The sequence below is a fragment of the Monomorium pharaonis genome, unplaced genomic scaffold, assembly GCF_013373865.1.
Source record: "Monomorium pharaonis isolate MP-MQ-018 unplaced genomic scaffold, ASM1337386v2 scaffold_165, whole genome shotgun sequence".
NCBI classification, from domain to species: domain Eukaryota; kingdom Metazoa; phylum Arthropoda; class Insecta; order Hymenoptera; family Formicidae; genus Monomorium; species Monomorium pharaonis.
Window position 1 is genome coordinate 9169 of NW_023415434.1, and position 11604 is coordinate 20772.

An 11604-nucleotide genomic window follows, 5' to 3' on the forward strand; every position below is an offset into this window, starting at 1 on the left:
TTGGACCGCGATCGCCGAGGAGTATTCGCGCGATCATTTATTCTACCTGTTTGAGGCGACGGTTCTCAACTTTTTTAAAACGTGTAATAAAATTCCGAGAAACTCAACACAAATGAAAATTCCTACGGTCTATATTGACCTAGAGAATAATTTTTGAAAGGCTCACGGAGCAGGCTTACCTAGCTAGAGAATATCCTCGTAACTCGATGGCACAAAATGTCGCATCACTTCCATTAGTTCCAGTGAAAATGTAGGACTACTCAAAGAAGGTGATAGATTACTGAGCTGTCACGCGAACCTATTTGTTCACTATTGTCGAAAGCGCACATTCCTTTCCATGATATTATTATATCATTTGACTTTCTTTAGATTCGATTTTAAGCCTACCTCAAAAAATCAAATAATAAGATCAAATAACTAGAAAATGTAGAAGACCCTAACCGCAGTTGAACATTAAATATTAAACATTAAAAGCAAAAAAAAATTTTTTATTTGAATACAGCATTAATTTATATTATCCAAATTTATTAAACCACACGGAGAGAATTTTCTTTTAATGATTCTTTTACTTGTCAAAATATGTAGTTTAATCATTTCTAATTAATTATATAATTTAGTAAAAATAAGAATCTCTCGTTTAAAAATGCGAAATCTTTTATTAATTACATTTCTATTCATTTTGTATTTTACTTTTTAAATCTTACTTAACTTTTAACTAATATGTTGGGAAACGCTCCAACATACCCAAACACATGCGCGCGTTACGATCAATAGAGAATTAAATGCCCTCCATTCATCATCCGACCATATTCAACCCTCGTAATCCCCTAGTTCTCCAAAAATTATGACCCGTCGGACCTTCCGCCTCTCATCGCTACTCGCCAGACCCGATTATGCAGAGACGCATTTCAATTGCGATTTACGCGCGGAAACTTGTTGGCAATCGATTCAGGAAGACAATCGCATCTCTACGAGCCTGCGTAAGGTGCGTGTGCGACGGCGGCATAGAATAATAAGATTGGGAAAGGAGGAGGAGGAGGAGGAGGAGGAGGAGGAGAAGTAGGAGGCGGAGAGAGTAAAAGTTCGCGACGTAATAAGAACGCGGCGAGAGTCGTACATGAGGACCCGCGGCGGAACTCATTTTAATTAGAAGGAGTCCTTTGCTTTATCGAGTTATTCCCGAGCGCTCCCTCTCTTTCTTTCTCCATGTCTCTCTCTCTCTCCCCTCGCTCCATCACTTTTCAGTCTCTTCTTCTTCTCCTTCTTCATCTTCCTCTTCGTCTTCTTCTTCTTCTTCTTCCTCCCGCCGACCGTCTCTAACGCCATCGTGGGCCACATCCATGGAGCCGCCTTGGAATGCGGTTCTACGGGCCCATGGGGTTTGCACGACGACGTTGTGGTGTGTAACGCACGGGATCTTTCTGTCTCTCTTTCTTTCTATCGCGCATTCGTTCCTCCACATATGTCTCATGTGTGTTACACAGAGACACATACGTACACGCATACGCACTGTGGAAAGGTACCGACCGAGTCCTTTTGCTCTCCTCCCGGGAGGAGAGTAAAAGGAGACCTTGTCCTCTCCAGACCTCCGGATCCTCCTTCTCCTTCTGCTTTTCTCTCAACTCCTCTCGTCTCTGTTGCTTCTCTCTCTCTCTCTCTCTCTCTCTCTCTCTCTCTGCTGCTTTTCTCTCCTTCTTTCTCTATTGGGCCCTCATCTGGATCCTTTGACTGGTGCGCAATGGCAGAAGAAGGAAGAAGGGAAGAAGAGAAAAAGAGAAGAGATATGAAAGAAAAGGAACGAGAAGGACAGGAGGGAAGGAGAAAGAAGAACGGGACCTCCGCGGAGTCGACGAAGTCTGGGGAGGTCCTTCCTTCCGAGGCACCGTACGAAACGGATAACCAGAGAGAAGAAAGGAAACGGCTCCTTCGTCGAGGATCAAAGAATATATCGAGAGCTTTTTTGCTCCTAAGGGATGCGAAGAGTCGGGCGCACTACGGAGGAGAAAGAGCCGGCCGCCAAAACTGCCCAGGTCGGATTTCGAGTTTCTAGGGTAGAGCAGGAGTACGTTCTCGAGAGAAGAGAGAGAGAGAGAGAGAGAGAGAGAGAGAATAGTAGTGCCTCTCGGATGAAAATATTCCCGCGTGTTATCTTGCGATTATGACCGCGCTGAATTCATGTCTCTGCCCTGTTAAATGGTAAAAACCCGAAATGTGCATTGTGAATTATCAATATATTATACGAACAAGAGCTTGTTTATCAAACTAATCATTAAAGCAGATTCTTCCAGTGTTAATACTTTCTCAAGAAAATTATCAAGGTTTATCAAACGTATCTGCTTTTACTAGATGACTTTCTTAAAAATAATGATAATAGGGTGATGAAAGGGTGAAAACGAGGATATAAGAAGCAAAATTTCTTTTTCTAATATTGATGTATACAACATTTATTGGTTTATAGATGCTGCTTCTCTTAGTAATAAATTCCATTTTGAAAAAGAGAAGAATACACGTACTGTGTGGAATGTGTAAATTAGGGTTTAATAATAGGTGTGATGGATGTGTGAATTAGGGTAAAAGGGGAAGGGTGGCATTTAGCGTCTAATATCGTAGGTATAGGATTATCCAGCTACATTCCTGACCGTAATTTTTCTGAATTTTACTCCCTTCTAAGAAAAATTCGTTCTTGAAAATTATCACATATCACCAACAATAGTAAACTATCATCGATATGATTCTTGACATGTGCCCATGATCACCGAGTATGCACGGTCGAACTCGAATCAATCACAGCGCTATTCCCATGAGTACGCCTCGGCCAAGGTTCTCCGGACCCTCTCTCTCTCTCTCTCTTCCCCTTTCTCTCCTCGTAAGAGGCCTTTTCGTCGTTGGAAATAGGGCAGGGATATCGTCGACGAGGCGAAAGAGAAGGAGGCGAGAGGGATTCGCGTGTTTCGCCTCCTGGCTACGCCAGTTCGTTTCGGCCGCAACGAACGCGGCGGTGGCGGCGGCGCGTTTGGGACCAACCGGGCCCCCTACACTTTCGGTCTTCCCCCTCGGCCGGCTCCTCCGCCGCCCTTTCATCCGTCGACCGTACCTCTCCACGCACGTCTCCTCGGCGATTCCCGCGGGCGCGCCTTCTCTTCACTCATATTCCTCCTTAGTTCTCTCCTTGGTTCCTTTCATTTTCATTCTTGCATTTCGAAGATGCATCTACGTTCGTGAATACTTACTGATACTTCGATCGGTAGTACTAGTTCTCATAGAGATATCGATATCTTTATTTTTTTATATTCTCAATGATTTAGTTAATATTTTGAAATGTATGTAACGCTGTAATATTTTTAATGTGTATATTCTCAATAATGGTTAAGTTATTAAAATAAATAATTGATTTTACTTGTACTTCAATAAGTTATTCCGATATATTTTTTATATAAAATATTAAATAAAATTAATTTAAAGAACATAAAACACGAACATGTTTTAGAAAAGATGAAAATATTGACAATTGTGTCAAGAAAAATTACTCCATTAATTTCATATAATACTCTATTCAGTAGAAACAATGACATAAAGTAAACGGAGAGTTAGGGATGTTACTAAATTTGATGATAAACAGGCTGCAAGAAGAAGCGACGTCGTTGTCGAGCCGATTGAACGGAATGTGCGAGAATCGCGAGAGCTTAGAACGAACATCCGCCGACTTTCCGGTGACTGACAACAGTTGCTCATTGTACGCGGAGACGCCACCGATATGATATCGCGCGGGCACATCGATAGCGAGGAAGTTTACGATGACGCGGCTCGACGTAACTCGCATAAATAGGAAGGCTCGCCCCAGCAACTGGAGCTAAACGGACCTGTTTGCTTCGGCGACGGACGCGAGCGGCCGTGTGAAAGTCTCGCCGCCTCGTTAACACCACCCTTAAGACTCTCCTCGGTTCTGTCGTGCCGTGACGAAGACGGGACTAGGAGACGAAAGAGAAAGAGAGAGAGAGAAAGAAATACGAGGAGCAGGAGAAAGCGAGCAGGCTTCTTAAGCTGGACCAAAGGAAGTTGAAAGCTGCGAAAGACGAACAGACGGTCAGATGCGAGACGAAAAAGGGAAGAGCAAACCGCGCGATGGGAAAAGCAAAGCTCCGGGTCCACCCGCGAGGCACGGGGGAAAATAAACGGACTGACGCGTCGTCGTTGTCTCGGCAAATGAACCATCGCCCCGCGGATAGTTTCTGTCCGTTCTTTGTTCCGGCGTCTCATCATTTTTCTCAAGATTCTCGGGTCCATGCAATCCACGATCTCTTAATCATAGCTTATATCATTAAGAATTGAATTAACGTACGAGCTTTGAGGTATGAAATTACTGGCGAATAGTGTAGACATTAAAAATTAACAACAGAATTATAAGAACGCCGGAAAAAAATCTTTATATTAAAGTAGATTAAATTAGATCAAAAAGATCAAATTATAGATTAAATTACATCAGAGCAGATCTAATTTTAAAAACCGGTTGATAAAATTAGATCTGCTCTCATATCAATTTGATCTACAATTCGATTCTTGATATGAAGATTTTTTTTTTCTCGGGAAGGATAATCTCGTACACTAGTTATGTCTCTTATTTTTGTATATTTCATTTATATTGAAATAATTCTTAATTTCTCTTCGCTTAAAGTTTTTCGCCCGAGTCGGAGATAGCCGGCCTATTTTGGCAACCTCGATAGCCCGACGGTCGCGTATCCAACATTTATGTCACATCCATGACTCAAGGTCTGCGATATTTCTGCGCCAAGTGTGCGGACGCGTTCGGCGGCGGACGAAACGTTTGATATCGTTTATTCGCGGCTTCCGTCGGAGAGCGACGAATTAAAAAAAGAGAAAGGGAACGCGCAGAGAGAAAGAAGCGAAAAAAAAGCGCTCATACGCTGAAGACGAGACAAAGCAGAGAGAAGGATAAAGAAAGAGAAAAGAAGACGGGAGGGTGGGAGGGTGGGAGGGAGGGGGAGAAACGCGACAGACAGAAACGCCTGTCCCAGAGGCAGAATGAGTCAGAGACTAATAAAATCGGCTGGACCCGAAGAGAGTCGCCGCGGCGCTGCCGGGGCACTCTCGTGGTCCTCGCGAGCATGGGAAAAGGCCAGCAGATTCATTGACCGCGAGGGACTCCAGTTAGCACCGAGGTCTCCCCTTTTACCACCCTCCCCTCCTTCTCCCTCTTCCCGCGGACGGCTACCACCATTGTTTCATTAAGATCGAGCCGAGGTCCGACACACGCGCGCACGCGCGGGGCTATCCTTACGTGCGCGCCTCCGGCGAGTCGCGAACCCTCCGACGCGATTACACGCGTCTCGCTGTAGAATCGAAGCAAATCGCTCTATTCGTTTCTCGTCTATTAAAACACGAGATTCGATGGATCGACAAATGGCAAGTAAAGCAAGAAGTATCATTGTGACAATAGAGTCATTCACAAAAAAATTAAAAATTATGTATGTTTTTTTTTTATTAAGTGTAAGTAATATCAATGTCGATTACACTTTAAAAAGTAATATTTCATACGTATTTATCAATCAGTAATTAATTAAAAGTCATTAAAAATTCGAAAAATGTCACGTGCCTTCAAACGTGATATGATTGGTCGAAGATAATGTGACGTCACGATATATGACATAAGTCACATTGTTTTAGGTGGCTGCATGCAAACACGTTATGTAACTAATTATTTTTATTACATACATTGTTTCTTTAATTGGCATTTCGATGAAGCGATCTGAGGGCTTCGTGCAAGCAAAATCGGACAATTTACCAAAAATGACAGTGGTAATGTTGTCCGATTTTTTTACTCAAAGTGAGTGTTTCAACATCGCAGAGACTACAGGTGTTAAAGCTGAAAGGTAGGTATTTTTTCCATTTAAAAAATATATATATATGTAATTATATTTACAATGTTAATATCCATAATATAAGCATATTAAATAAAATAGACAAAATAGGTTATGTTTGTATTATATTCTCAATTTAAAGATATGTAAATAGTTATGCTTATATAAAGTATTTTTTAGTATATTATGTTTCATATACATATTAATGAAACAACATTATGTGTACAATATATATTAAATAATAAATTAATTAAGTAATTTTAAAAGTCATTAATACACTAAATCTTTAGCATGTAATAATAAAATATGATAAAATATTTAATGTAATGATTAAAATAATGTCAAAAAAGCATAAATTAATATAATTTTTTTACTAGATCTAAACGTGAAGAATATGGAGATAATGCCATTGGATATGTTGAGCTGAAACGAGAAGGCTCAATATGCACTGTTCGAGGAAAAATATGTCCAGAGCATAAAATTCGAAGTAAACCTTATACAGTTTTTCTTAAGATAGATGAAGAGACTGAAGAAATTAAAGAAGCTGTTTGTCATGATTGTGCCGCTTCTGCGGGTAAAAAATAGAATTTGTTATTTTTAATAAAAAAAAGCATATATATCTTTTTATATAAAGAAATTAAAAATGTTTTTATTATATGTACATATGTACATAAGTTTAAGATATTTTCTATTAAGACATTTTTGGTTAAATTATTAATATGGAAAAAAAAATTAATTGATTAGACATAACAAAAGTAATTAGAGACATATTTCAGGTGGTTGTAAGCATGCTATTGCTTTTATGATGTGGGTTCATAGGAGAAGTGAAGAACCAGAACCAACAGCAACAATATGCTATTGGAAAAAATCTAGATTAGCTCAAGTAGGAATTAATATAAAGTGTATTACAACAACAAAAATGAAAAAGCCACAAATGAAATATAATTTTGAAAACGCTGATAATTTTTTTGATAAAATCTTGCATGAAATGCAGATTTTGCAGTTCACTAGTCAGATATCTAGACATTTAATTTCTTTAGAAATATGTAATAATTTATCACTGCATCAGTTATTAATACAATTTGCTAAAACTCAAGGAACAAGTGCAGATGACTTTTTGGCCTTTTCTAAACAATTAATGTCTATCAAACAGTGTATTGAAGTAGCTCAAGAAACAAAATTACAATCTAAATCTAAACTATGGATGGAAATGAGATACGGTCGTATTACAGCATCCAGAATTTATGAAGTTGCTCATTGTAAAACTGAACGAGGCACATTAGTTGAACAAATAATTGGAGCAGCTAAAATTATAGAGACTGAAGCAATGAAAAGAGGAAAAGATTTAGAGAAAAAGGTTTTAAATATTTTGCAACAGAAAATACAAGTAAAGTTGAAAGAAAGTGGTTTATTATTAAATCCTGAATTTCCTGTAATAGGTGCCTCTCCTGATGGCATTGGTCCTGATTTTGTCGTAGAAATAAAATGTCCTACAACATCAAAAGCCGAATTGAAATATATTACAGCAGAACAGAAAATATGTAATAGATATTTGGCTCAAATACAACTTCAAATGTTTATGTCCAAAATGAAGAAAGGATATTTTTGTATGGCTAGACATAATTTCGAAACAAGTAATGATGTTATAATATTACAAGTAATATATGATGAAAAACTTATAATGAATTTAATACAAAAAAGTATGGAGTTTTGGAAAAAAAATGTTTTTCCCATTCTTTATAATGTCGTTTGTTAAAAAAATTATATAATAAACAAAAAGATAAATTAATATAAGGTAACATGTATATTATGTGTCAAAATTTTATTTAGTTTTATTTGTGTTTAATACAATATAGGTTATTTGTTATAAGATTATACATGTATTAATACTTTAATATGTAATACAAAAAATACAATCTTTTAGCAAAATTCTTTGACAAAATTTTTTAATATTTTTTTATTGTGCAATTATGGGCGTTTGCAAATTTATTAAAGCTGCTACAATTAATACAATTTCATCAATAATGTCCAACGTTTGATAAGGAATTCCTGCATGAGGCGTAAGAAACTCGAAATCTCTCAATCTTCCAATCACTCGTTCTATATGAATTCGTAAACTTGCTATACGTCTTGTTTCTATAACTTCAGATTTTGTTAGATTTGTGTTACTTGAAACACTAGATGGCCTGATAAGTGTGCATCCTTTTTTCTGTAATAGACATTCTATATGTTTAAAGCCCCGATCTGCCATAATTTTACAGTTAGGTGGAAGTACATTTAAATATTGGCTTTTTTCGACTATTGTAGCATCTGTAGTTCTTCCTCCGAAACCTTCTGATATAAAGTTAATCGTTCCATCAGGTGTAGCTGAGATTAAATACTTGATTGTATTACATTTTTTATATTCGGACCATGTGAGTGCTTGATATAATGGATTACTTGGTTTTTGAATTTCAATTTCAAAACAATCAATTATTGACTGTACATTGTTGTATCTTGCACGAAAAGGAAGAGGTAAAGATGCTTTTATACTTTTTTGAGAAGGCCAAAATATAAACTTTTTCAAATAATGTGCCAAAATAGGGATGGTTTTTCTGAAAATAGTATTTGCATTGCTAGGACTTTTTCCATATTCGTCACCCAAAATTATAAAAGAATGATTAAGTTTAATTTTTTCTAAAGTTAAATAAATATCATCCAACTTTATATCAGCTTCATCTGCAAGCAATTTTAAAATAAATAATGCATTATTTTGCATACCAATATATACCTTAGGCTTATTCAAAATACGTGATTTTCGCATTGTTAATGTTTGTTCTTGTATATCTTTTTTGCTTTGTTTTAAAGCTTCTTCACTTATCTCATCAGAATAAGGTAAATATTCGTCACAATCTTCCAGTGTATCATTTAAATCTTTTGTAGTACTTGCAGTTATACTTGTTGATGTTGAAGATTTTAAATTATCTTGTAGTTTATTGCTTTTAATAGGAGAACAAGCTGCATCTTTTACTTCTCGCGTTGTAGATGTGGGCATAATATTACAATACGTATGAACACTGCGATAAAGAGGTCTCCTAGATACTTGAATGCCTTTATGTTTTACTATAGATTCTGTTTCTTTTAAATTCAATGTGTCATTTAATATTAAATTGTTAAATTCAGTTGTTGGAAAATCAATGTCTGTTGAATTATTTTGAGATTCTTGAGAAACAGATCTTTTATCAATTTCTTCTTTATTTAATTCCTGTAAAATACATTGTTGTCTGAGCTTTTTAACTGCTGATCTTACTGGTGTCGAAGATGATGCTCGTTTTCTATCTGTCTGACAATCAAAAAATCGAGGAAGTACTCCTTTTTTAAGGAGTATTGCTGCATTTTGATCGAGTTTAACTCGCATATAATTTTCTAAATCTTGTTGCAACTGAAACAATTAATATTAAATTAATGTTATTTAATTTTGTATAAAAAATAATGTAAACATATATATTACATAAACTCTGTAAATTTTGCCATAAATTTAAATATTTATAAATCATATTTTAGGTTAGCTTAGGTTAGGTAATGTTATTTATGTAAAAATAAAACTACAGAAATTAAATTAATACTTAAAAGATCCATTATATAATAATTATAATACTTACATCAAAATGATCTTCGCAACAATAAAAAGGCGCAATCAATGATGTTTTATTGGGATCACGTCGAACTTGTATTATCCATTTTTTTCGCATTTTCCCTTTTGGGACACACACGAATATTTTACAAGGATTTTTTATTGTCGTACTTAAACATCCTGGCACAAAACAGTACTTATAAATACCTTTTCGTTTTATTGTACTTTCTGTCATTACAACTGTTTATGTTAAACTATGGCTACATTCGCGGAGCATGCTACCAACGTTATCGCGTTATTTTATTCCTGTTTTACGTCTAATGTGGTCTAATGACTGATACAGAATGACAGAATAATGCTAGTAGTGAGCTCCCTGAACGCATCCTATATACATCATGTATAGTGACGTCATGAACCAATGGCGGGCATTCTGGCGCTTTTCAAACTCTTCTTATTTTTAAGTTCATTTTGCATTGTCATAATAATTCTATTACAAATATTTATATTTTTTATAATATTCTTAGAACTTATAATGTTATTTAAAATAATAAAAAAATTTTCAAAAATGACTCTATTCTCATTTTTTATTTTTACAGTATACATGAACGAAGTGATAAAATATTTTATATTTATTTTAATTATTCAAAGAAAGTCCGTTATATATCATAAATAATATACTGAATTGTTTAACGTTAAACGCGGTTCTTTCTATGCCGTCGTTTGTATCATAGCATTTTTATTATGTCCTTTAAGAAAATGAATACAAATTCTTTAACAGATTTTTATATATTTTAAAGAGCGTTATTAATTTGGAGAAATACAATTAACCTGTGAAATGTATATATTTGCCCTTCCATGTATCTGTTTCTTCAATTTGTCTCACTTTAATACTTCTTTTTGCCGGGCAACTTATTTTAAGCGATTACGTGCTTTTAGATTGGTTAAACTCGTAAAGATGGAATCCTTTTCCCGGCACGTATACCAATCTCCATAAACGTAGAAATGAATATAACGAAGTTGCGTGATACTAAAATACTCGTGTGTTTTCGATAATAATTATTGCATTCCTGAGAGAGCAGTCTCTAGAGAAATGCACATATTCGCGCGTTAAACATTCTCGGATCAGGTAACTGGCAAATAATAACAGTAATAATAGCTCATACGAATAATATCGACTTTCCACCAATGTTTTAATACACACTTTACGAAATTCTTAATGTTTATATTAATCATTGAATTTTTGATAGATTTAAAGCCAATATTAAAAGAGTTTTTTTTTTGAAAATTGTAAAAAAATTAAAGAGTTTTTATTTTCCAGAATACATACAAATTGCATGTTACTTAATTTTGAGTAAAAATTATTTTTATATTGCATTAAAACATTTCATATTCAAAGTCACATCAATAGTTGCATGAATAAAGTCTTCTCATCAAATACCCTTTAAACGAAGAGGCCAGCTATAAATCTAAAATAAAGGAAGCCATTATTAATATACTTGACAGACAAATAGACTCCGTATATTATGTCATAGATTGGACCTCGTTTCACATAAGAGCGTGTTTGATATGTACATTCGCAAAGAATGTTTGACCTACAATGAGACAAAGAATGGCCGGCGGTCAATGTTAGACAGACGCGATTATTAAGCTAAAGTATGTGCGGGGTGAGCTTTAGCAGGAAGTACTGCTATTTTCGTCACTTTTACGATTCGTTAAAACAATTCTCTGGACATTATTTGTTTGTGTCTTATGTCCGTTGAGACGACAAATGGCGACGTTAATCAGCAGTTTCTTTTTTGTACGCGTAAGAACTCACTGATAAAAGATAATTTCTAATGCTCTCAGTTGTAAGAATTATAAAAAAATGTGCTGTTAAAATTACACTCAAGTACCAGTAAAGATCAACAATTATATTTTTCTATTACTATACGTAGTAATTACACAAAAGAACTTAGGTACAACAGAATTTCATATATAGCATCTTTAATAATAATTTTGTAAATATAGAAAATTTTAATAACTTATAATTCAAGAATTATTACAGCTGCAATATTCTTATATCGGGCTTTAATTAATCTCTAAAATATGTTATTAAAGTATATTGTGCGCACGGTG

At 35.4% G+C, this 11604-nt stretch overlaps 2 protein-coding genes across 4 annotated transcripts; one reads left to right on the top strand and one right to left on the bottom strand.

Moving 5' to 3' along the window:
- The first annotated feature begins 5434 nt into the window (after positions 1–5434).
- Positions 5435–7504, top strand: LOC118648084. Of its 2 annotated transcripts, none has more exons than XM_036294311.1 (4): positions 5435–5888; positions 6254–6450; positions 6653–7233; positions 7316–7504. In XM_036294311.1, exons 1-4 carry the CDS (start codon positions 5755–5757, stop codon positions 7352–7354), a joined length of 951 nt encoding a protein of 316 aa, XP_036150204.1. In that variant the 5' UTR covers positions 5435–5754; the 3' UTR covers positions 7355–7504. The 2 variants fall into 2 exon arrangements, with proteins under 2 accessions (XP_036150204.1, XP_036150205.1); XM_036294312.1 differs by lacking the exon at positions 7316–7504 and having other exon boundaries at positions 5436–5888; positions 6653–6759; positions 7109–7279.
- A 301-nt stretch (positions 7505–7805) lies between these two features.
- LOC118648083 lies at positions 7806–10028 on the bottom strand. Of its 2 annotated transcripts, XM_036294310.1 has the most exons (3): positions 9518–10028; positions 8647–9297; positions 7829–8470 (listed from the first exon to the last, which is right to left on the bottom strand). In XM_036294310.1, the coding sequence occupies exons 1-3, from the start codon at positions 9722–9724 to the stop codon at positions 8345–8347; spliced, it is 984 nt and encodes a 327-aa protein (XP_036150203.1). In that variant the 5' UTR covers positions 9725–10028; the 3' UTR covers positions 7829–8344. The 2 variants fall into 2 exon arrangements, with proteins under 2 accessions (XP_036150201.1, XP_036150203.1); XM_036294308.1 differs by having other exon boundaries at positions 7806–9297.
- Positions 10029–11604: the final 1576 nt, after the last annotated feature.